Source organism: Lentinula edodes (genome assembly GCF_021015755.1).
Source record: "Lentinula edodes strain Le(Bin) 0899 ss11 chromosome Unknown C8R40scaffold_12, whole genome shotgun sequence".
Lineage (NCBI taxonomy): Eukaryota > Fungi > Basidiomycota > Agaricomycetes > Agaricales > Omphalotaceae > Lentinula > Lentinula edodes.
Genome location: NW_025764318.1, coordinates 322,703 through 345,910, shown reverse-complemented (window position 1 = coordinate 345,910; position 23,208 = coordinate 322,703). Strand labels below are relative to the sequence as shown.

Genomic DNA, 23,208 nt, shown 5'->3' with positions numbered 1-23,208 from the left:
CCACCCCCATCCAGCACCATTCTATGCTCCTGGATATCCCACTCAGCTTCCACCGCCAAGTACGACAAAACTTATCTCCTCTGTGAAAACACTGACTCACATTCTCTTATCATCAGCCACAAATCGATCTGCAAAATATCCCAGTCTTCACCACATACTCGCAGTCGATAGCACCACCTTGAAAATCGATATCAAACAAAAACCTCGTGCAGGGATAAATGCTTCAACATTCTACGCCTACGCCGATATGTACGCCATGGCAATACCCACTTATCACATACGACTCATCTCAAAAGCCTTTCCTTGGTCGATTGAGATAAAATCGACCACGCCAATTACTTGCGCAGCAGTTTGGGATGCACTGCATTCAGCGCTGCAGGAGAATATAGCGGATTCTGAATGGGGGATGCTTGCTGGTGAGAAGAAATTGAGAGAGACCATTGAGAAGGCGGCGAAGAAGCGAGGGCAGTCAGATGCGGATAAGGCGCTGAAGAGGATAGATTGGTTGGGAGATGCGACGATTTTTAGGGGGCTGGAGAAAGTGGAGGATTTCCAGAAGATTCGATTACTGCCTGGATCGGATCCTGTTGCAGAGACATGGGTGGTGAAGATGAGCGATTAGATATTGATGTATTTATGATAGAAAATTTGGCTGCGAGTACACATGTAACATAGTGCAGTTACAGCAGTACTTCGATAACCCACGTGGTGGCTATGCAAAATTTTCCGGCAAATCTGTAATTATCTTTCCTCCATACGTTGTCTGTACCGTTCGTAACGCAAGGTTGTGCACGGAACCTGGCCATCCTACCATACGCTACTATTGGACTTGACTAGGCATTGCAAATGGTCTCCTTTCAGTGAGTTCCATTGGTACAAAATGGACACTCTTTACTAAATTTACCCTAATCACAGATGCCATGGTTAGCGAACTTTACCACTACTTTACCCTTGCTCTTCATTGAGAGCTCCCTAAACTCCTTACTCTCTCATAAGCCTGCAACGATGTTGTCAAAAAGCCCAAACTAGATCAACATAGGAATCGCTGTCATACAGGATTCGACTGTATCGACTGCAGCAAGACTTTCAATACACCGGCCGAATATAAGAGCCATACTTCATGTATAAGCGAAGCAGAAAAATACGAAAAGACCTTGTATAAAGGTCCCAAAGTGTGTTTACTTTTTCATCTCAATCACGTATCCCTTAACAATCGTTTTCGGTTTGTAGAAAGGGCAGAATAACTATCCTCCTCAACCAGCAGTTGAGCAGGACTTTTCATCTCCACTGAATGGCTCTTTCAGAGGAAACGGACGTGGACGAGGTCGTGGCGGAGGTCGAGGTGGATGGTCCCGTCAGTCGTACAATTCAGCCACAGGAGCGAACGATACACCTCTAGGTACGCCGAGGTACTCTCCTGAAGAATCAGCGCAAATCAGTCCCGCCATTGTTGCTGTCGTTGCTGATGCTGCACCCGAGCCAATTATTGAGGCGGAGGTAGAGAGAAAAGAGAAGAAAGAACAGAAGAAGCGAAAGTCTATAGGCGGTGAAAGTGCTCAAGTAAGTGCACAATGTTCGCTTGTGCTTATCTCTTAACCGTTATCAGGATGAGAATAGACCTAGTAAAAAGTCCAAGATCGCCGAGGCCGTGCCTGCGGAGGACAGCAAGAAGAAATCGAGCGAGGAGAAGGAAGAAAAGAAAAAGCGCAAGGAGGCAAAGAAGCTTGCCAAAGATGTTACTGCTACTGCTGAAATTTCCTCTGCAGAAGGGAAGCAGGACAAGGAAATAATAGAGGATGTTGAAATGGCTAATGTAACCAGCACCAAGGAGGAGAAGAAGCGTCGTAAATCGAGAAGTGGCGGCGAAGGTGAACACAGTCTGGTCACTGGTACAGAGACGAAGGAAAAGCAGAAGAAGCAGAAGAAGGAGGTCAATGAAGTGGAAGGGCAGAAGAAAGAGGAAGAGCAGTCGTCGACGGAGGAGCAAAAGAAGCGTAAGAAGAGAAAGGAGGACGACGTAGTAGAAGTGAAGGAGCGAGAACAGGAGAATTTGGAACAAAAAACGCAAAAAACAGGGAAGAAAGAGAGGAAGGAGAGTGAGGCGGAGGTGAACGGGGATGCGAAAAAATCGGAAATGAAAGAGGAGAAGAAGAAACGAAAAAGTAAAAAGGTGGAAACCGAGGAGACTCAGGAACGGGAGCAACCCGAAGACTCGGAACATCCGGAGGCGAAAACAGAAAAGAAGAGGCGGAAAAAGGTCGAAAAACAGGCAGCAGAGGTGATCGAGCAGGCGAAAGAGAAGTCTAAGGAGGATAAACACAAGAGAAAGGACAAGGAGCAGCAGAAGAATGTTATTGAAGAATCGACCGCAACAAAGAAGAGCAAGACAGAACAGGTTTCCGTGGTTGAGGAGGCAAAGCTGGACGTCCAAACAGAGAAGAAAAAGGAAAAGAAATCTAAAAAACCACGAAAATCTGTCTCTGAAGCAGAGTCGTAGTAGATGTTCTCTTATCTCCCGCTATCTTTTGTTGTTCTTGCTTTAATTTGGGTACCGGATTTGTTGTCACAATCGATATATGTAGTAAATTTACGGGAGCCCTCCCCACGTGTGATCGATTGAACTTCAACTTCCTCTCTCTAACCACTAACCTTTTTGACTATGCACGCCATACAAGTAAGGCCTTTGCACAACTCTACAGCAATTGAACTTACGCAGTTCTTTAGCAACAATACTGGAGCATTCGTGATTATCTGAGCCCAGTGAGGAACCGTTCGCAACATTTCAGTGGCGTCAAGAAAGTAACATTTGCATCCAAATAGGTCCTCAAGGAGAGCAAATTCAAAGAACACGGACGGATTACACCAGGTAAGCTGCCACCCACTGTACGCGCTAAATAATACTTTGAACTCATCCTGCATCTCTCAGAGGAATTCGTTGCTGCAGGGGACTTTCTTGCGTACAAGTTTCCTGTATGGACTTGGTTCGTTATTCTACCGTCGCGATCTCGTTCTACGGCTTAATGTCGTGTATGTATATAGGGAGAAGGGAGATTCCTCCAAAGCTCGAGATTATCTTCCAGCCGATAAACAATACCTAGTCACCCGCGGCGTTCCCTGTCTCCGTCGTGCTACATCTCTGGCGTATACCGACGCAGACGAAGACGCCGAGCGTTTACTCAACTTTGGTGACTCCTCAGCAGGCGGAGATGGTGACGAGTGGGTCGAGACACACGCTGGACGCAAACCAAATTTAGATTCAGCAGCGAATCCAGGAGAGATCGCCGATATTCCTGATGATAACGCGCAAGATGATGACCTTGCTTCGGGAGTGGGAAATATGTCGTTGGGCAATGTACCGGCGATGTCTGAAATCCCGGATATTGACGAGATACCTGATATGGAGGAAGAAGATCTTGAGGAAGGAGATGCCGCTACTGCTCCAGTTAAGGCTACACCAAACGTGATTGACCCCAGGTGCGTGATTGCTTTATATTCTCTATCATAATTTTCAACTCGACATGATTTTACAGTCAAGTCGAAGTAGCGACGGGGAACTTACTTCAAGTTCGAACCTACGATGTCATGATCACATACGACAAGTATTATCAAACCCCCCGAATCTGGCTACAAGGTTACGATGAGGTTCGCAACGCGACGCTCTCTCTTTTTACTCATAATCTGATAGTATTCATGTGTGTAGAACCGAACCCCATTGACACCCTCTCAAATCTTCCAAGACGTCTCAGCAGATCATGCCCTCAAAACCGTCACTATTGAACCTTTCCCTCATTCCTCCTCCCTCCAGGCAGCTTCGGTCCACCCATGCAAACACGCGAGCGTGATGAAGAAAGTCATCGAGCGTATGAATAACAGCGTAGTGGCCGAGCAGCTTGCGCAGCAAAAAATTCCAAAGGAAAAGAAGAAATGGCCTTTCGGTAGAAAGACCAGTGGCACTGGGAAGGACGATAAGAACGCTGCCGCCGCCGCCGCTGCTGCTGTTGCTGGGGACGATGAAGAGGTAGAGGGAATGAGAGTTGATTTTTACTTGGTTGTTTTCCTCAAGTTCATTGCCTCGATTGTGCCTACTATCGAGGTCGACTCTACAACATCCTTCTAGTGGAATTTCAGAAGCAGGAAGATTTTTACAGGAACGTTGATACCCTGATATATGTATATTTCCATCGATAGTCTCGTATAGAATTCGAGAATGTATGTCTTAGTACTCCGATCGATATATATGAAGAAAGGAATGAAATCTGTTAATGTACAAGTTTTGACGGCGTGCTAAATTGCTTCAGAGCTCACAGAACAGCTCTGTAAAGGACATGTATATCTTGAACATAAGAATGGATACATATCATAGCGTCTTAGCTACGCCCCCTACAAACTTTTCGTCAACTCGATAGCCTCCTCCGTTCCTGCTATCCTCTCTAGCCTAAACCAATCGTACTTTGAATACAACACACGACACGTAACATCTAGGCTCTCAACTCCATCGTCCAAGAACGGATAAGACAAATATTCGCTATAAAATTGAGGATGGTCGGGAGGTCCGTAAAAGACAAGATTGCGGATCCCTCGTAGTTTGTATCTATCATTCAATGAATATATTTAGCACATATCCCCATAGGCTCGAGATTCATACCTTTTGTAAAAGTGGAACCGTTCGGTGACGATTAGAAACGATTTCTGTCCCGAAAAGAAAGCCTGGCGGGCACGAGATATTTCTTGATTGGTAGAATATCTTGAATTCGGGAATAAGTGTAACCTCGGACAATGAGGACCGAACTTGTGACTCACTCGGATAGTACCGTGAATGATACGCTCAACTTGCGGAAGTGATTATGCACTCGAACAAAGTCAAAATACGACGGAACGAAGATGACTGTGTTGGAACTTTGCACTGCGGATTTCAGGATGGTGGGTAAAAGCTGAGTGGAGATGAGAATCATATTGCAAGCCTCTTGACGCTGACAGATCTTACCTGGGTCGTGAAATAGTTGAATCTCTTGTCTGTTTCGTCCTTTGGATTCCCGCATTCAAAACGAAGAAAACTCTGTAAACATTGGATTTAACCGAAATTCAGCTGGTGTCAAGGTCGGACAAACCTGGTCAACACCTTCTGGGACTTCTATTGGTGGCCACCGCTTGTACGTTTTGATCTTGCCTGCGACGTTCTTGAGTCTGGCGTTGTAGAGCTGTCGTGTCTCGGGCGTTTCATACGCAGAAAGTAATATCGATTGACGAAGGTATTCCGAGCTGAAAACCGAATTTATAAAGCGCGTTCAAGCCATGTCTATGATAGATACATACTGCCCATCCAAATACCAGGGTTTGGTACGCGAAAAGTCTGTGTCATGGGCTTCCTTAGGTAGCTTATTAAGATGGTCGAGGATAAACTTTTGGACATATTAACAAGGAAGCAAAAAGAAAGGAACCAACTCAGAACCTTGACGTGATCCCAGTTTTGCATCGTTAACGCATCAAGTTGGTCCATTACCAGCATCTCGATTGAGGAAAGATAATCGGCGTTCCTAAACGAAATGTCAGTGGAAGCCATTAAATTAGCTATGATAGCAAGTAAACTGTGCTGACTTTTCTTTCTGTATTGATTGTCGCAGACCCAGAGGGCTGGCCATTATTATATCGCAGCCATAGAATTCTGTAAAGGGCTTGACGCTCTTCCGTGTCAGCTTGATTCCAACTCGAAAATTGTCATCCACATTTCCTTTGAACGTCTCGACGTGATCATGAGGATATGTACCCGGTTCTGCCGTCGCCAGTTTGTCGATTGCACCAGAAGGAAGACCATATTCAGAGGTGAATCGAGTATGATTTTCGATCTGATATTCGGGTGAAGGAGTATGTGTCGTAAGTGCACTAAACCAGGCCAATGCGGAAGAACGGAAAGGTAGGAGGATGAGAACAGAGGGTCGAGTAAATCCTTGATCTTGGATGTCTTCAGGTGGTTCGTTACCAGCCTTTGTAGCGTTTGATATTCTTTCGTTATTCTTGATCACCCGTCGGCGCTTTCTTTCGTACAATCAGTATTCAACAGAGCTCGATTACGGTGGAAAGAGTGCAAACTTTGTGATATGATTCAATAAATGTAGGGATATAGCTTCACGGGTTGGCTTCCTGTTTTCCCAAGAGCTAGAGGATAAATAAAGGTCTCGATAGGTGGATAATGTAGAAAGTAGATCGTTTTGGAGGTCATGTTGATCTGGGAGTCAGGTCATGTACAGTTCAAAAGGCCGAAAACAAGAAAACCAACCTTTCGGTACACCTTTTCTGGCATTCGACGGCTTCTTCAGCCTATCAAGGATCTAGGAAAACCAGTAGGTCCAGGGTAGATTAGGCGGAAACGACAGACTAACAGCGTCTCCTTTCATGATTGAAGGACCGGGATCACATCCTTCAGGTATGGACTCATGAGTGGGTCCAAGCCTTCCCCGAGATGACTGCTGAAGATTCCAAGCTCGTTCATCTACTGAGAGCCTAGCTGCTTCAGAAAGATGGACGGAGTTACAGCCAAAGTGCTGCTCGTATGGATCTGTTGTATCTGACACAAGTTTAAGTTAAATTGTATCCAAGGGCAATTATAACACACACCTTCAGGGCCCATCTCTTCTTTCGCAAATGCAATCTCTTGTACTTGGTCTCCATCCCCCATCTGTACATCGGGTGTGTCCTCGGCAGTTGGATTTTCATCTTCCATCACCCTGACCGACTTGCGCTTGTTTAATTTGACTGCGGGAACATACGGCTCCCATTTTTTCTTCCCAGCCTTCGTTGCAGAAACATTGAGAAGGGTCAATAGTCGGGTTGTTGTTGTATTTTCGTCGACCATAATGGCGCAAGTAGTAGAACTAAAAAAAATTAATCGCACATATGATATGCACGTGTTTGATGGAACCTAGCGCGTCATGACTCATCTCGGACGCGGTCCTTTTCATCAACAACATTCTACATTCTTAGTGATTCGTTTGTAATTCCCTTTCCATGCCCAAGGTATTATGTGTGGCTGAGAAGCCATCCATCTCAAAATCCATCACCCAAATCCTCTCTGGCGGTCAATACACTACTGTAAGGAGTTGTTAACATCTTTACTACTGTCCATTTTTAAACGAGGACACAAAGCGAAATTCGCCGAGTAAATTCGTCAAGAACTACGACTTCGATTATCCTCAAACTCGTGCAAAGTTTACTGTCACCTGTGTTGCAGGACATCTTACAGAGCACGACTTTCCCGATGCCTTTCGAAAATGGAACTCCTGCGATCCGTTTACATTATTTGATCTCGGGCCCATTATCAAAGTACCAGACAAGATGAAAGCAATAGAAAAAAATCTCTTCAACGAGGCAAAGAATGCAGACACATTGATGATATGGACTGATTGTGATAGAGAAGGAGAGCATATTGGGTCAGAGATTGTCCAAGTTTGTCGGAGGGCAAAACGCAACATTGTTGTCAAGCGGGCTAGGTTCAGTGCCATCATAGCTCAGTGCGTGTCTACTACTAGGGGCCTATAAATGAGTGCACTGACCTTCAGGCCCAGACAGATCCATAACGCTGCTCAAAATCCCTTCAATTTGGACCAGAGACTAGTCGATGCAGTTGAAGCACGAATGGTTCTTGACCTCAAGATTGGCGCTGCTTTCACTCGTTGGCAGACTTTGACTTTGAAAGCTAAATTTCGACAGCTAGACGACATCCAGATGCTGAGCTACGGTAAAAGCCTGACTCTTATCTCTAGCCGCAATTTTCTCATTCTCTTCTCCAGGATCCTGTCAGTACCCCACACTCGGTTTTGTCGTCTCAAGATTCCAAGATATGCAAAACTTCAGAGCGGAAACATTTTGGTTTATTTACCTCTCGTTGATACGTCCATCGGCTTCACAAGGTGCCAATGAAGAAACCCGATTCAACTGGCGGCGAGGCCACTTATTTGATCAGGATATCGCAATTGTCCTATATGAGCATGTCCTAGCGGATCCTGCAGCGAAAGTTGAAAAAGTAGTAAAGAAGGAGACGAAGAAATGGTAAGTTCGGTTGCTTCGGCTACTGCGTGTTACGCTTCTAATTTTGTCTCAGGAAACCTCTTCCGCTCACAACCGTAGAGTTACAGAAAGCCGGGTCTCGACTCTTGAAGCTCGCACCGAAGAAAGTGCTCGATGTATGTTGATTCAATTATTGGGGCAGGACTCATGCTGAAATATAAACAGATTGCTGAAAAACTCTACCAAAATGGGTTTTTGTCTTATCCACGCACAGAGACAGATCAATACGACCCTCAATTCGACTTTCAGTCCCTTATCCAAAAACAGACCGCGGATCCAGCCTGGGGCAATTTTGCCGAACGGTGTGATCATCAAATTCTTCACTTATATACCTCTAATTCTTAAATTTTTCACGTAGACTTCGACAAGGCGGCTTCCACACGCCACGTAAAGGAAGGAACAACGACAAAGCACATCCTCCCATCCATCCGACGGCGCACGCTGCAAATCTTGCCGGCGACGAGAAGAAAGTGTATGACTATATCACAAGGCGATTCCTGGCTAGCTGCTCTGAGGATGCTATAGGCAACCAGACTACCGTTGACGTGGTGTGCGGAGACGAGAAATTCTATGCCACAGGTAAGATATCCGAGTGTCATATACAAAGCTTGCTAATTGGGCCTTTTCCAGGATTGACCGTCATTGCAAAGAATTATCTCGAAGTATATCCCTACGACAAGTGGGTAGACAATATTCTTCCTGACTTCACGGAAGGAGAAACCTTCGACCCCTCAGTATGTGAATTACGCGACGGTCAAACGACGAAACCAAGTCCGCTGACCGAAGCAGACCTCGTCGCACTGATGGACAAGAACGGGATTGGTAGGTATTTTTCAGCTTTGACGCTCACTTCCATGGCTAACATCAATTAAGGCACGGATGCAACAATTGCGCAACACATTCAAACCATAATCGATCGGGAGTATGTCATTGAACACTATGAGGGGGCGACCAAATACCTCCTTCCTTCCACCCTAGGACTCGGGATTGTCGAAGGTTACGACAATATTGATATCGTCAAGAGTATGACGAAACCGATGCTTAGACGGGAGGTAGGTCCTGTCGCTCATTCTTAACTTCCAAAGCTTATCAGTCCCTTTATACTTGGTCCTGCAGACTGAACGTCGGATGAGACAGATAACTCAAGGTCAACTGAGCAAACACGACATGATTGCACAATGTGTTGAGGAATATAAGGAAATGTATGTTATCGTGCGCATGCAACTCGAGCAGATCGCTGCAGTACGTTGGTTCATACGTCGTGTGTTGGAAAGTATTCATCATCATTTAGGCCATGCGACGTGCCATCGACGGAAATAACTTGGCGGCCGGAGGTGGAGGCGGAGGAGGTGGTGGTGGTGGTGGAGGCGGTGGTGATGGAGGTGGAGGTGGAGGAGGCGGAGGTGGCGGAAATGCAGACGGTGACAGGGGACGCGGAGGCGGTGGCGGTGGCAATTCAAGAGGGGGACGCGGAGGTGCAAGAGGTAATCGCGGAGCAAGGGCTGATAATGGTTCGCGCAAACAGTCAAGCTCTTCAACGGACGCCCGAAGAGATATCATCGACATTAACTCCGATGATGGCAAGTATCAAGTTCCACCGTCTCGCGTTATATTCATACTCTATCCCAACAGACTTGCCACCGCCAGCCCCCAAACCACGAAGTATCGCACGAACGAAACCTGCTTCTTCTAGTTCTCGGTCTATCCCACCAGTAAAGCCTTTCTCGTCATCTAGTTCAAATCCTCGGTCTATTTCATCGGCGAAACCTCCCTCTCGTGCTTCTAGAAACTACGGAAATCAAACTCTTTGCGGATGCAGTGTTCCAGCAATCCCTGCTGTAGTTACTGATGGGTCTGCGAGTAATGGGCGAAGTTATTGGAAGTGCGGAAGTACCCCGGAGTCTTGCAACTTCTTCATGTTCATTGACGCGGTGCAATCAAATATATCCTCAAACTCTGGCCGAACTAATTCCATCGCTTCGACTCAAGCACCAAATTGTAAATGTGATGCACTTGCAGGACGACGAGCCGTTGTGAAAGATGGTCCAAATCAAGGCAGACCGTTCTGGACCTGCGAAGAAAAGGCCTGTGATTATTTCGCTTGGGCAGATGATTCAATGCCTCCCTCGAAACCCATGTCCACTGTACCGACTAAGAGGACGTTTTCTAACGTGAGTGTTCCATTTCATGTTGATGATTTCAACTCATGTACCCTCCAATAGGCTTCTACCGAGTCGTCATCTCGCTTATGCCAATGTAATGAGCCCGCCTTGAAATTGACCTCTCGTAAAGAGAATGAAAATCAAGGACGGATGTTCTGGCGCTGTGCAAAAGAAGGCGAAGGTCGCTGTAAGTTTTGGGAATGGGATGGAGAACCTGGTTCCTCTCGTACGAGAGGAGACCAAGCTTTGGGAGAGTGTTTCAAGGTATGGCTTGTCGCTGTAATGGAAAATTATCTGCTGATGATTTTGAACCAGTGCCATCAATCTGGACATTGGGCATCTAGTGTGTCCCTTCGACTTTCATGGCCAGACTTCTATTGACTTGGATGATGCAGATTGCCCCGAAGATGGCTCCACAAACAAGAGATCGCGAAGCTTTGGATCAAATGGTGGAAATGCATCGCAACAAGATCAAGCCTGCTTCAAATGTGGGAAGCCTGGTCATTGGAGCAATGGTGTGTTCATCTTCATCCGCCAATGCGATTTTATTCATTACTCTGAATTGCGCCTAGCATGCACGGCTTCTAGTAACAGCTTCACGAAAAGCAGCAGGGGGAGTTCTTCTCGAGGAGGAAGAGGTCGAAGTAGTGCTGGAGGTCGTGGAAGTCGCGGGGGCAGAGGGCGTGGCAAAGGTCGTTCTAAGACAAAGTCAGGACTTAGTATACCTGGAGAAATGTTCTAATGTATGTGTATCATTTTAAATTATAGGAAGGACACAAACAATTGTATATAATTCACTGTAATGATTGACTGTCATTAAAACCTGTATTTTTGGCCAGGAGCTCAAAAGCAGCTGACAGCACTCTCCAGTTAGGATCCTTGCTCTCATGAACATCCAGGTTTTGCAGATGTCAAGTCCAACTGATGAAAGAACATCATCAGGCAAGTGAGAAGCAATGCAAGTCCCCAACAGGGTAAGTTAATCATCATTTCAATCACATCAGAATTTCATTCTTTTACTTCCTAAGTTCTAACGCAATGATCAACGGTATCAACGGTTCCGGAGGAAGATGTTCAACCTGGAACACGAAATTTGTTGGAACGAGACTTGTATACGAGGAATTCAAGATTCGAGTTGTCACGATCTGTCAAGGGAAAAAATCCAGCGTGCGTATACTGCTCATAACATCAACATTCACTATACTAGTAGTAGGCATAGTCGTAATCAAACTCGTAATCAAATTCCTTCATTCCATCTGTCTCCTCATCGAGAAGCTCCTGAACGTAGGCTTGAGCGTAGTAGATACCCACTGTAAGAAAAAGGGTAAGCATCTTATCTGTTGGTCAAAGACATAACGCGTGCGAGTCATACATATTTCGATTAACCATGCCTGTACGAACAAGGCAAGGGTCAAGTACTTCATCAGGGGTGTCCGCTCGCAGAAAGCGCCCGAGAAATGGTCTAAATGGAGACACTTTTGGTGAAGAATTCGGCTGGTAATGTCTCCTGGGTCGCTGAATAGTATTGTGAGGCAGTAAATACCAGACCCAATGCCGAAAACGAGTTGAGCCATTATCATGGAACAGAACATGGCAACCAGAGGGCAAGATCTATACAAAGCCCCGCTTATTCTAACAATGCAAAATGTCAGTACTTTGAAGTTGTCATGAAATCGAGCGACGCACCCTAATATAGTAGAGAGCCCCAGGAAGAAGTAAGAGAAAATGTGTAGAGCTAACGCAACCGCATCGACATCCAGAATTTGTTCACCTGCATCGCCAAAGAAAGAGCATCGTAAGCTTGCAGTGCAAAACCAACGAGCTCAGATGATAGTACTTACCCAAGGTATACAAGAGTAAGATCCCTACGACGAGGAAAATGATGGAGAACAACAATTCCGAAAAAGCAATATACAACACATGGTGTCTCGACAGTGGTGTGGACGTCCGCTCTGCGGAACTCAATGTGCTCATGTTGACGACCATTATTCTTGTGCTGGGGGATCAGGCCTGCCTGTCTTGAGGGCATCAAAGTTTCTATCGCTAGTTTATATATCTCTGCACAGCCCCGTCGGATTCTGCCGTTGAGGCTTGCCGATGATGAGTATCTTAAATACGCCATCTAGCGAAAATGGATAGAATTCGAAAAAAGCTTTGGAGAGACTATTCTAATCCACTTGATATTTCCAAACGGGAGGACAAATTTGATAGAGTCTGTGGACTCTAGGGATCAACCTTCCGGTCCTACGGTGACAACTGGAGACCTCTCCCCCCATTGCCCATCGAGGCTGATTCATCTTCTCAGTCCCCTCGACCGCTTTTTCTTCCCATCCACGCACTAGATTGTCAAACGCGCGAGATTCCCTCCTCATCCAGTCTTCTCGCAGAGCTCACAAAAACGCAAACCCGTTCCAAAACTCGATCTAGTAGAATCAGAACTCACTAGTCTCTTGCTCGATGCGGAAAGCCTGACGCGCCGAGAGAAAGAAGGATTGAGCTTGATCCTTGAGCTGCCTCATGAGCACGAAGACAAGCCACTCATGGTTCCTGATTCTAATGGTCGTGGAACAGATGAATATTGCACTCGATAATTTTAAAACTCTACAGGTAACATTTACAGCGGATATCTGTACGACTGTGTCAGAGCCTAGCAAACCGAGCATGTATCAGCATACCTAAAGAGGGGACTTCGATCTCCCATGTTCTTCCATTCCGCCTTCAACTCGACGGTGATATCTTTTCCAGCACATTCTTGCTCTTTGAGATGATTTTCTCGTTTAAATTCCCACATCATGAAGCCAGTAAGCAAGATTCTAGCAATTAGACCTAAGCAACAGAATGATACCGAGGAGAAATTTTGAACTGACGTTGCAACCAAACATCCAATGTTCACGATGTAGCCGATATAATAGTTTTTCGGACTGATATACACAAAAGAGGCCAGTGCACTACAAACTAGTTTAGAGAAGTTGAAATTCAGAATGTCATTACTCACCCTCCCAGGTTGCCAGCTCCATTAATTATTGCAATTGCTACCGCTGTGTTGATCTCTGAGTGCAAGTTGAAAGAGAAAAGCAAAATACAAACCCCTCTTTGTTTCGCCACTGTAAGCAGTACTGAACCAGGTACAGAACACGGCGTCTGCAGAGAAAACGCCCGACGTGGCAAAAAACATTGCGACGTAGCTTAAAGTAGAGGAGTTACTGCATAACAGCATGATAAACCCTACGATGCCAAGTAAAGCTGTGATGATGATAAAAGGACCTCTCAAATTCAGTCTGTCCGAGAGGTAGGCACTGACGAGAGTGCATACGCAGGCAAGCGCATATGGCGGGACTGTAAATAGCTGCGCATCTATAGCGCGATATCCTAATTCATTGATTAGGGTTGGGAGGAACAGTGCGAGGGAGTAGAGTGGTATCATTATCCTGTTCGCTGATTAGTTTCGATCACAGCCTCGTCAAGGCTGGTCATAAGTGACTAACCCGAGGAAGCATAGACTATGAAGATATGTTCGATAGTCTTTGAAAGCTTGCCAGATGAACTTCTTGTCCAAATGAACCGAAAGCTCAGAGGAGTCGCGGGCGATTGCGCGCTGAAGGTAGTCTTTCTCGGACATAGTTATAAATTTGGCGCTTTGAACACTCTATCAAATTGTTAGCAGAGGATCCATGTTTGGAATTGAGTGACATATCTCACATCATGTATGAAGAACAGAGAAACAAGACCAACAAGTACAGTGACTTCAACAAATACTTGAATATAGTAGGTCAAACCAAGCGCAAATGACGCACCGATTCCTTCAAGGCCAAACTAAAGATACATTCAACGTCGGGCCAACGTGGCCAAGATAGTTACACTTACAATCCATTGCCAGCCATGAAGCCCACCCAAGTTGTCCATACGCTCGATCCCATATCTGTGAAATCTGAAAAGAGGGATCTCAAATACGAAGGGAACTACACATACGCCAAGAGCCCGCTAAACGCCCCTACATGCTCGTGAGGATTTCGAACACCGCCGATGGGCAAGGAATACTCGCCTGCAATAACAGTTGCGCTCACATAAAGTCCGACCCGCCAAGCAAGATATCGGCGAGGATACCACGTCGAAAGATAGAAGAGAATCTACACACAGTCGGCATAGGAGGTATTAGATGAGGCATATACTGACTAACCCCAGGAGATAATGCGCTCTCCGTCAGTCCCACGAACAGACGTGTGCTAGTATTTATAACGATAGGCAAATCATAGTATCAAGATATGAATGGTATTGGCTCGAGACTCACATTAAGAGGCTTTTGAATGAATCACAGAGGCACATCAGAGTCACGATTGTCCCTAAGAAGGAAACATTAGTGTCAGCATTCAAGCAGTGAATATTCAAGTACGAACCCCAGGCTACGGCAGCACCACTTACTGGAAGGAATTTTCAGTGGTCATTAGGAATTTCTAGAATTAGAACGTACGCCATCTCGATGGGCGAACAACCTTCAACATGATATTGCTGGGCAAAATCTTAGATACAGGTTTGAGAAGTTAGTCACACAAGTCGCCGACTCACGAAGGAACCTCTCCCAAACAGTATGGAATCTTATGGAAATCGTGAGTGGCGGCATCAAGTACCCTCGGTTTGGGAGCTCACGAAAAAGACTGCAGATAACTAACAAAATCATTTTTTCAACAAGATGATTAAGTGCATATAAGGCAAAACACACGATATTGTAGCGGAGGCCTGTCAAGTTTGCATCCTCAACCATTCCTAAAACCTTCATGAGTACTGGCACACTTGACACGTCCCAGAGAATACCTAGTATTTTTGCGTTTCCTAGTGTACAATGAACAAGGTGCACCTACGCACGAGGTCGAGAACTAACCTATGTTTCCACGATCCCTAAAGTAATCCTTAGTGAATATCTGCGAGGGAAAACAAACGATGGACTTACAGAAATGCGAGTAGATAGAGAAGAACAACAATTGGCAGTATGTGGTAGTCAAGCTTACGAAGCACTCTTCGAATTTCAACTTCATCTAAAGGCCTTTTCTCTGGATCAAGAAGCTTCAACTCTCCCGAGCTTCGGTTGTGTGTGGTAGACATTGAGGTGCAGAGTAAATGGGAAAAACGGAAGAATGGAATAACTCGGCCGTCTTTATACGCACTCCAGAGATGACGACGGACGGGAAGTTTATGGTCGGATACCTTGAAGCTTCTAGTCCGATTCGGAGCTACTGTGATCACAAGGATACTGAAGCTCTTTGGCGCACTACGAGCGAGAACAGGCGAGAGCTCCTGAAAAGGACAACTCCAAGATAAAGAGAGGAAGCGAAATACATGCATACAATCTGTCATTCATACTTCAAGCGACATTTCCTAAGCTAGCGATACATTAACAACACCACCATTCCTCATGAGCCGGCTATATGGGCAGAACTAGATGAAAAGTATGAACGTGTCGTTCGCGAGAGAGAGAGAGGGCTCATCCATATACCTCGTGGCCTGCTTTGAGCAATTCCTCATCGATTCCTTCCACTTTCATGTCAACAGCGATTCCAAATCCTGGCATTCCTTCCGGTTCGCCTATGTGAACGCTAGCATGAACCTTGGCATTCTTTGCCATGTCTGCTTTCCCCAGGTTCTTGGCTACAGCTTGGATTGCGCCAAGGAGACAAGCTAAAAGGGGAAAATCGAATTAGCAGTCGTAATACTTCGGAGCAGGGCAAATGTACCGGAGTAGCCCATTGCAAATAGTTGTTCTGGATTTTGGCCCTGGCCCGTTCCGCCCATTTCTTTGGGAAGAGCAAGCTTCAGGTCAAGTCCATTGGAAGTGACTTCTCCATTTCTCCCTGCACCTTGAGCAACAGCCTGTGCCGTATACTGAAGAACTGTTCAGTGTTGTTGGTTTACTTCCAGGCTAAACATCCTACCTTGTGGTCTTTTAGTGTGACTAGAGTTCTGGATCTGGTACGGAGAGATGCACTGGTGAATGCACGAGAGGCTTTCAATGTGGTACGGGCGAAGGACATGGTGTTGGTGTGTTTATGTGTCGGTAGGAATGATGTCAGACAGATAAGATAAGATAACGAGTTGGGATCGCAAAATTCACAAGTTTAATTGTACTCCAGCAGTAATTCTCTGAGTTTCTGCCTTTTACTTTCACCAAATCCAATCTCATCTAAATACGCATCTACGCCTCCGCCGTCTTCGAGGAAACTCCATACCTCATCGACCACTTCCTCCGGCGCCTGGGTATATTTTTCGTCCATCCCAATTTCCAATACTTCGATCATCATTGATGCCCGCACTTGTTCCAAACCTTCATTCGATAATACATAATCCGCTTTTATAAGGTCCAGTGGAATATGAAGTACGAAGAGAACGAGCATGATTATGAGACCTGAACGATCTTTGCCTTGGGTACAATGGACAAGGACAGGATAGACTTGAGGACTGATGTATACCTCCAATGCCTATATGAGGTTCGGGATAGGCATAGGACATGAATGACAGAGCTCAATCTCTTACCTGAAGAATCTCGTCTTGACAGAACCGTAAAGAATCTTTACTTAGCTCGGCGAGTCCTCTGGGACTCATCACATTTTTCCCGATTATACGTATGGCCGCCATACGTTGCCGAAAGAGAATGAGGATAATGAACCATCTACATCGTCAGAGTTACTGGATGTTCATGACCAGACTAAAACACTCACAAAGCTTGCCACCACCTCAATTGCTTCAATAGATTCAACTCAAACTTCCTTCCAATAAAGTTAATCTTCACCGTGTCCCACCGTCTTTCACATTGCACTTCGAAATCCCGAGACCTTAAATGCTCTGTTTTGGTTCTTAAATCAATGACAGTCTTCAACCCATACTTGTCTACCATCAGCTGTGTATCTTCTGCAGTAGCTTTATCAAGACGACCAGAGCGTAGGAGCATGCCTTCCTTCATGCGAGGAAGCTTGTTCAACTCGCAGACTTCAACGCAATCATGCCGACTTGTGCACGCATTGATAACTCTTCCGACGTCGCGAAAGTTGTTGATGCCTATGAACGGAGGATTGGTGATAGTGTCTGTCATGTCCAACGTGCGGACTGAGGGAGGCGTTGACGATGCCTGGACCTCGAAGTAACGAATAATCCACTTTAGCGGTATAATGCATACCTAGAGGCAATAAAGGTCAACTTTTCCCACGAGATTCGACATTCATGATGTAATCGCAAGATAATCGCGCATTTGGCATTGATGGGCATCCGTCGGGCCAAGAGGTTCATGTGGATCTGTGGATCCCGGAGTGCCCTCCGATCAAGACATAAAACCTTTAAAAACCCAGCAACGGTATCAATGAGTTTTCCAACTTTTCGTCTTTGCCTGGCGCACCTCAACCTCGATATAAGAGCTGGTCTCTGCTTCCCTTGTATACTCTTCGCCTTATATGTTCACCCTTGACACAATGGCCTTCAGCGTTTCCAATATCTCGAATGCATCCATATCAAGTTACTCTCGTTCATACCAGCATTCGCACACCAGACGTAGTCTCCAGCTTTCCATAACAGTGATAAGGCTCGTTCTAATCGCCGTGCTGGTTGGCGTTTGTGCCGCTTCCCCCGTCGCCCGGGCCTCTGGCGATGCCAGCAGTATTCCGAAACAATCCCAAACGTCCTTTGGTGACAGAATCCTTAAGCATTTCAATGTAGGTCCTAAAGAGGTGGTGGTCGGATACGCGTGGGTGAAAGCAGGAGTAAGTCGCCCTTCGCTCTCACATGCTCTATATATATCATCAAATAAAATGGTCTAGGCGACAACAAGAGTGTCTCCCAAGGAGATCCTTGAAGTCGAGATCTCCGACGTGGAAAGTTGGGCAGGCTCTCATGCCGCAGACTCTGATACTGGATCGTCGAAAGAACCGGGTCAGAATGCAGCTCGGAAAGCACTCGAAAGACTGGAAATTTTACTCAAGTCACTAGAAAAAATCAATACCATAAAATACAACTATTTTTTCCCAAGCCCCAATTACTTCGATGACCTTGTTCCCCTTGTAAGTAATATTTAGCTTAAATTCCAGAAATGATGTATTCCCGGAAATCTAACCCAGTTACATTCAGGGGTCCGAACAGGCAAGTCTGAAGTCCTGCCACTTACGTTCAGTCGTTTCATAACCATGTTTCTCTGTTATGCATTTTGTCAGGGTAAAGGATGGGCTCAACTTAGGAAATTGAATAAACTCGACATGGTGAGTACCTCATCCTTTTGTTGGACTTGGCACCGATCTATTATCTCTGTAGGTGTACATCCCCGAAACCGTCGATACGAAACACAAGATGATCAAAAAGCATATCGAGAGTCACAAAGACAAAAAAGCAAAACTCTCAGCAGTCACCGTCCTTGCTGAACTAGGTGGAGGACACTACGTACTTCTCGTTCCATCTTCGGGAAAATTCAGATTTGAAGTGTCCTTTGAGGTCAAGGGTGCGTGGACTTGGTCGCAGTACCGGTCGTTCTCCAAACTGTTTCTCATGCTTCATCGTTAACAATCAACAATATTCCTTTTACAGCAACGGACCTACCTGCTGCTCGTTGGGAGGCTCTGGACGGGGTGAAGAAACAACAGAAGTTGCAGCGTGGCATTCCCAAACAGTTCTTTTGATACACTGTTTGAGAGGGGACGGCCGGGCGAATCATGTACGTACTCTACAAAGGCAATATCCTCGAAAACCGGTTCTGGCTTCGTCACCTTCGTGTCGCGACATACATAGATCATAGGTACTGGTCGTCGTGTGAAATTCCTGTGACTGTAATCCTCCAATCTCTTTCTGTTTTCTTACCCCCACCGATGGTTTAAGAGTTACCGCGGAATCAGACAGTGTCAAAGCAATCATATCGTTTGCATTCTGTTCACGTTCGACCCGAAGCGGCAGAAGATATATGTCCATACAGAGTGTTGTTGGTGTTACCACTCGATATGAAGCCTTGTACTCATATGTAGATACAGCTGTTATCTACTTCAATGTTTAGGCCTTCTGTTTCACCCAACGCCTCGCAAAGAGTCCAAAATTAACCACCTAACCTATGATTTTCATCTTTTGCAAGAGAACTATTAGCTTGCGGTTGAGCAACAGGGAATAGCAATGCGGTTCTGCATCAAAAAGAAATTCAGGGGAACAAACAAATGAACTTTACAAATGATACTCCCTCTATATCCTTCTACTCAACTTTTGAAGATGTCGGTGCATAGAGTTGGGTCAAAGCACCTTGTGGTTACCCCGGCACAACTTTCTCGCGATACGCACTAGAGGCGCCAGGATACCAAGGCAAGCAAGAAAAAATGATTACGGGGGTAGACTTTTTACCGCGCGTCAGCTCGGTAGCTACAATGCGAGGATGAACGAACAAACAATATACGCAGCCTACGACTACTGTAACTGCAATACCATTGACTTGAGCGGTTTTTGAATGGAAATAGGGTGACTAGCCCCAGAGGATTTGTGGGAGCTGGGTGGGACAGTACAAGGACCTCGGATAGGACAATAAGAAAAAGTTTCATTCCAGTGGATTACTTGATAGCGGAGATACTTAGAACGCCGTTTACTACGAAACAAAAAAGAGTCTTGTTTAGAGTTAGAAATCTTGTTGCGTACTTCTTTAAACCCTACGGAAACAATCTCGGAGCCGGAATCAAGGAAGCTAGCTCTTCTTCTGGAGGGTCGACTTCTTGTGTTTCATATCTTCGTATGACTTGAATTTTATTGTTGCATTCATCAGGAATACCGCGATGACCCTCTTTATCTAGACGGGAGATCGCATTTCTTGCTTCCTCGTATGCTAGCGTAGCCGCACGCCAATCTCTTCTTTTCAAGTAAACCTCGCCATACTCCAACAAAGTGAAGGCAAGCGGTAGTGGCTCTCGGTATGAATGTTTGAGCGCATCATTGAGTACTTCCAAGATAGCATCTCCGGGCGCTTGTAATGACTTCATGATACGGGCCTTAAGAATGTAGCTGAAACAAGTGTTATATCCCTCAAACCCCAGGTCGTGGAAGCTTGAAACCGCTTCGTCTGCTATCTGTAATGCTTCCTCATAACGTTCTAAGCATCCGAGAATACGAGCGAGGTCAAGAAGGCATGTGGCCGCGTCGAATGGGCAATCATTTTCTCTGAAGAGATTCCGAGATTCCGAGATAGAAACCAGAGCAGCCTCAAATTGATGTGCCTTGAACTGGTAAGCACTTAGACTTTCGAGGCGCAGAGCTTCGAGATATGTATCTTCACCTTCGCATTGAGGACGAAGCGATTCTACTAAAGGTATGACATCCTCTTGACGCAGACTGCGCACCAGAGCCGACATCTCAGTATATGTCACTTCGCAGCGCATTGCGTTGCGACGATTTCGGCGTTGTGTGTAATCAAGGGTCGAAAAAAGCTTTCGCGCACGAGCTAACGTTTTCAGAGCGTCATCCGACTTTCCAGTGATACGATACATTTTGCCGAGGCAGAGAAGAGTGTCGGCCTGCGACGTAGTATTGTTGGTCATTTCAGCCGCCTGGGCGACTTTGACGGCCAGTTCCACGTGGGGTTGACTCCAATACCGGAACCAAATGAACACTCTGAACGCATCTAATTGGTGGGCCACCGTTTCTGCCGTGGTGTCTGTATGAGAGTGAAAGATGTTCGTCAACATCTCCGTGAGCAAAGATTCAACGTTCGACTGCTCTGAGCGAATGAAGCGTGAATGAGCTTTAAAGAGCGGATTATTCGGCCCATCTATTGCTCCATTATAACTGAGTAGAATTTGACAGCAGGAGTTGTAGACTCGTTGGCTAACATCATCCGGAATGCTTTTTTGAACGCATGATTGGATAACAGGGAGAACAAAGAGTTTCGGATCGCTTCCCGAGCTCACATGAAGTAGAGCAGCTTTTCGAAGGCATTGAATAGCTTCGGGGCGATACGAGGGAAGCCATAATTTCAAATGACTGCGAACAACTCCAGCTGGAAGCATCGACAGAACCTGGAGTAACTCGATTGCACCTTCGCAGTCTGTAACAAAGCTACTCTTCATTGACAGTCCAATGCAGTGATCCATGACATTGATGCCCCCGGCACGCCACTGTTGGAGTAGCTCTGTCGGTGTTGAAAGGGAGTTTGCTCCTAGATTAGCCATGAGATACACTGCACCTGGCATATGTCCCAGTGTGTCTAGTAAAACATCCAAGTCAGGAGAATCGTGTGCGGCTCCGTCAACATCAAGATAGATTTTCCGAGAATTATCTAAATCCACTGGAGGAAGATCTGTATGCTTCCAATCGCGTAACGGCGGCGAATTGGAACGCATTGTCAAGAGTATAGCGACATTCGGCAGGGAGTTTAGCTGTTCTAGAATGGCCTGGACTCTGGATTGGGAACCTTCATCGAGAAGCCAAGGTGTCTCGAAGTTGTCGAGCAACAGAATGGATTGCCCTGGCAAGGATGAGAGTCGACTGAGAATACTACGAAGCAGATTCTTAGTCTGAGGATTCACACCAGTGCCTTCAGCTAATGCATCTAATAACGCATTGGGGGAATTAGCCGTATTACAAGGTATCCAGAATTGACCTTCTTCGAAACTACTTCGTATGAGTGGATGTTGCATGACTGCCAAAGCAGCGGATGTTTTTCCCAGTCCCCCGGGTCCAAGGATACAAAAACGAGACAATTTGCCATCAATCGAGCGCCTTGCAAGAGTATTTGCAATCTCATTCACTATTTCGTTCCGCCCATGAAAGATAGTGGGAGGGTTGGGCATGGTGGGTACAACCAATTGAGAGTCATCCAGAGGTCCCAACCTGGCCTTCAGATCGTCGAACGAAGTCTGTAACTGGGTCACCTGTTGTGATATAGCTTTAATCTCGCTATACACGACCTCCAGTTTGTCTTGTAATTTCGTGATGTCCTCAGCAGCATGTAGTCCACGCAAGGTCTGCCCAAAATCTCAGTGGATGAAAACATCACTAAGAGTGGATAGATAGACCTGGAATCGCTCGATCGCGTCCGAAAATTCGGTCTCGCATGCCTGAATTTCATCGATGTTTGATTCAGGTAGCATAGCAGTGATCAAGGCGTTCCGTGCCTTGATATGCTCGAGACGTTTGGTTATAGAGTCTAGACAGCTAAGAAACATGATTAGTTTAAGATTCTATAAGAGGAATGTAAGCGCACTAGTACATTTTAAGGTCTCCCAACTCTCGTTCCAGGTCCTCGGACATCTCTGCGAAGAAGGTGCTGAAATGAGGAGCCAATTTCGCATCTTGTGGCCTGTCCATGAATTTGGCAATAACGAGTAGGAATTCCGCGACTCTGTTCTTCAACTGCTGAACCTTCTCTTGGACTTCGTTAAGCTCCTGATGTGTTGACGCTGATGAGAAAGGGAGAGGAATTGTACACGTGCAAGCCCACCTCACATGCTTTGATGAGCGATAATCCGATTTCAAGCACTTGCTTGACAAGCGGGACACCAGCCATTTCTGCCACTCCCTGTAACACTTCAACGGTCTTTCTTGATGCTTCGAAGACATAGCGTTTGGTGAGGTTTCCATTGGTGTCTCTATCTTCCATGCTTCGACGTTTTGCGACACCTTTCCCGCGTTTGGTAAGATTGGGTTTTTGGATATTTCCAGAAACCGTATTGTAAGCGGGGAGGGACTGTGAGCGCGTTAGCGACATTACTTTCCTGCTAAGTGATATAATTCATACCTCTGATTCAATATTTGACTTCGACTCGTTATCATCGTGACTGGATCTACTCTTCTTCCTATGATCCTATATGGAAGGCTGCAATCAGTCTCCACAGCATTAAGAACATATCAAAAACAACTTTGGTATTCCTGATACGTCTCCTCCTGCCTTTCCAAAAGCACAGAGTCAGACATCCCAACTTTAGTTCGGGCTCAGAATCCATCAGTGAGGGACTGAGCTAGAGAGGAAGATCCAAGAAGCAGTTCTGAATAGTGC

The 23,208-nt window shown here is 45.8% G+C and overlaps 11 protein-coding genes across 11 annotated transcripts; 5 read left to right on the top strand and 6 right to left on the bottom strand.

The window, feature by feature from the left end:
* Positions 1-127: 127 nt before the first annotated feature.
* Positions 128-616, top strand: C8R40DRAFT_1013415 (uncharacterized protein; the record flags this gene model as incomplete). Its single annotated transcript, XM_046222893.1, has 1 exon — positions 128-616. A coding segment is annotated over one exon (489 nt), but the record flags the coding sequence as incomplete, so codon positions are not given.
* A 382-nt stretch (positions 617-998) lies between these two features.
* Positions 999-1,244, top strand: C8R40DRAFT_1041724 (uncharacterized protein; the record flags this gene model as incomplete). The annotated part of the gene is made up of 1 exon (XM_046224014.1): positions 999-1,244. A coding segment is annotated over one exon (246 nt), but the record flags the coding sequence as incomplete, so codon positions are not given.
* Positions 1,245-2,576: 1,332 nt separating this feature from the next.
* Positions 2,577-4,281, top strand: C8R40DRAFT_109050 (autophagocytosis associated protein). The gene is made up of 7 exons (XM_046227479.1): positions 2,577-2,674; positions 2,725-2,760; positions 2,821-2,866; positions 2,927-2,981; positions 3,040-3,474; positions 3,531-3,642; positions 3,701-4,281. The coding sequence occupies exons 1-7, from the start codon at positions 2,660-2,662 to the stop codon at positions 4,115-4,117; spliced, it is 1,116 nt and encodes a 371-aa protein (XP_046087757.1). The 5' UTR covers positions 2,577-2,659; the 3' UTR covers positions 4,118-4,281.
* A 26-nt stretch (positions 4,282-4,307) lies between these two features.
* C8R40DRAFT_1249208 (digestive organ expansion factor) lies at positions 4,308-6,850 on the bottom strand (the record flags this gene model as incomplete). Its single annotated transcript, XM_046233671.1, has 12 exons — positions 4,308-4,591; positions 4,646-4,744; positions 4,801-4,931; positions 4,985-5,056; positions 5,109-5,259; positions 5,314-5,399; positions 5,450-5,534; positions 5,596-6,033; positions 6,088-6,223; positions 6,275-6,326; positions 6,378-6,562; positions 6,607-6,850. 12 exons carry the CDS (start codon positions 6,848-6,850, stop codon positions 4,381-4,383), a joined length of 1,890 nt encoding a protein of 629 aa, XP_046087756.1. The 3' UTR covers positions 4,308-4,380.
* A 99-nt stretch (positions 6,851-6,949) lies between these two features.
* On the top strand, positions 6,950-11,173 carry C8R40DRAFT_1249207 (DNA topoisomerase). Its single transcript, XM_046233670.1, has 16 exons — positions 6,950-7,086; positions 7,141-7,505; positions 7,560-7,732; positions 7,785-8,043; positions 8,096-8,177; positions 8,227-8,363; positions 8,420-8,640; positions 8,692-8,883; positions 8,935-9,113; positions 9,178-9,303; positions 9,353-9,641; positions 9,694-10,232; positions 10,284-10,487; positions 10,539-10,566; positions 10,619-10,738; positions 10,796-11,173. The coding sequence occupies exons 1-16, from the start codon at positions 7,003-7,005 to the stop codon at positions 10,963-10,965; spliced, it is 3,168 nt and encodes a 1,055-aa protein (XP_046087755.1). The 5' UTR covers positions 6,950-7,002; the 3' UTR covers positions 10,966-11,173.
* Positions 10,992-12,238, bottom strand: C8R40DRAFT_1098144 (uncharacterized protein). The gene is made up of 5 exons (XM_046227796.1): positions 12,065-12,238; positions 11,910-11,994; positions 11,596-11,855; positions 11,064-11,533; positions 10,992-11,009 (listed from the first exon to the last, which is right to left on the bottom strand). Exons 1-4 carry the CDS (start codon positions 12,207-12,209, stop codon positions 11,427-11,429), a joined length of 597 nt encoding a protein of 198 aa, XP_046087754.1. The 5' UTR covers positions 12,210-12,238; the 3' UTR covers positions 10,992-11,009; positions 11,064-11,426.
* Positions 12,239-12,716: 478 nt separating this feature from the next.
* C8R40DRAFT_108676 (major facilitator superfamily domain-containing protein) lies at positions 12,717-15,192 on the bottom strand. Its single transcript, XM_046227354.1, has 18 exons — positions 15,169-15,192; positions 14,941-15,116; positions 14,868-14,885; positions 14,787-14,815; positions 14,692-14,729; positions 14,618-14,641; positions 14,512-14,563; positions 14,401-14,446; positions 14,266-14,350; positions 14,193-14,214; positions 14,088-14,142; positions 14,018-14,036; positions 13,923-13,966; positions 13,709-13,869; positions 13,311-13,651; positions 13,219-13,261; positions 12,899-13,171; positions 12,717-12,850 (listed from the first exon to the last, which is right to left on the bottom strand). Exons 2-18 carry the CDS (start codon positions 14,995-14,997, stop codon positions 12,838-12,840), a joined length of 1,320 nt encoding a protein of 439 aa, XP_046087753.1. The 5' UTR covers positions 14,998-15,116; positions 15,169-15,192; the 3' UTR covers positions 12,717-12,837.
* A 401-nt stretch (positions 15,193-15,593) lies between these two features.
* On the bottom strand, positions 15,594-16,246 carry C8R40DRAFT_1041957 (OsmC-like protein; the record flags this gene model as incomplete). The annotated part of the gene is made up of 4 exons (XM_046224041.1): positions 15,594-15,653; positions 15,712-15,893; positions 15,950-16,097; positions 16,148-16,246. The coding sequence occupies 4 exons, from the start codon at positions 16,244-16,246 to the stop codon at positions 15,594-15,596; spliced, it is 489 nt and encodes a 162-aa protein (XP_046087752.1).
* An 84-nt stretch (positions 16,247-16,330) lies between these two features.
* On the bottom strand, positions 16,331-17,301 carry C8R40DRAFT_1160008 (protein-tyrosine phosphatase-like protein; the record flags this gene model as incomplete). Its single annotated transcript, XM_046229961.1, has 4 exons — positions 16,331-16,690; positions 16,746-16,881; positions 16,931-17,181; positions 17,239-17,301. 4 exons carry the CDS (start codon positions 17,299-17,301, stop codon positions 16,331-16,333), a joined length of 810 nt encoding a protein of 269 aa, XP_046087751.1.
* A 373-nt stretch (positions 17,302-17,674) lies between these two features.
* On the top strand, positions 17,675-18,868 carry C8R40DRAFT_1068447 (uncharacterized protein; the record flags this gene model as incomplete). Its single annotated transcript, XM_046226015.1, has 5 exons — positions 17,675-17,962; positions 18,020-18,259; positions 18,410-18,454; positions 18,507-18,690; positions 18,777-18,868. The coding sequence occupies 5 exons, from the start codon at positions 17,675-17,677 to the stop codon at positions 18,866-18,868; spliced, it is 849 nt and encodes a 282-aa protein (XP_046087750.1).
* A 558-nt stretch (positions 18,869-19,426) lies between these two features.
* On the bottom strand, positions 19,427-23,028 carry C8R40DRAFT_108800 (uncharacterized protein). Its single transcript, XM_046227390.1, has 5 exons — positions 22,951-23,028; positions 22,654-22,899; positions 22,423-22,598; positions 22,229-22,367; positions 19,427-22,177 (listed from the first exon to the last, which is right to left on the bottom strand). The coding sequence occupies exons 2-5, from the start codon at positions 22,810-22,812 to the stop codon at positions 19,871-19,873; spliced, it is 2,781 nt and encodes a 926-aa protein (XP_046087749.1). The 5' UTR covers positions 22,813-22,899; positions 22,951-23,028; the 3' UTR covers positions 19,427-19,870.
* Between the last annotated feature and the right edge of the window lie 180 nt (positions 23,029-23,208).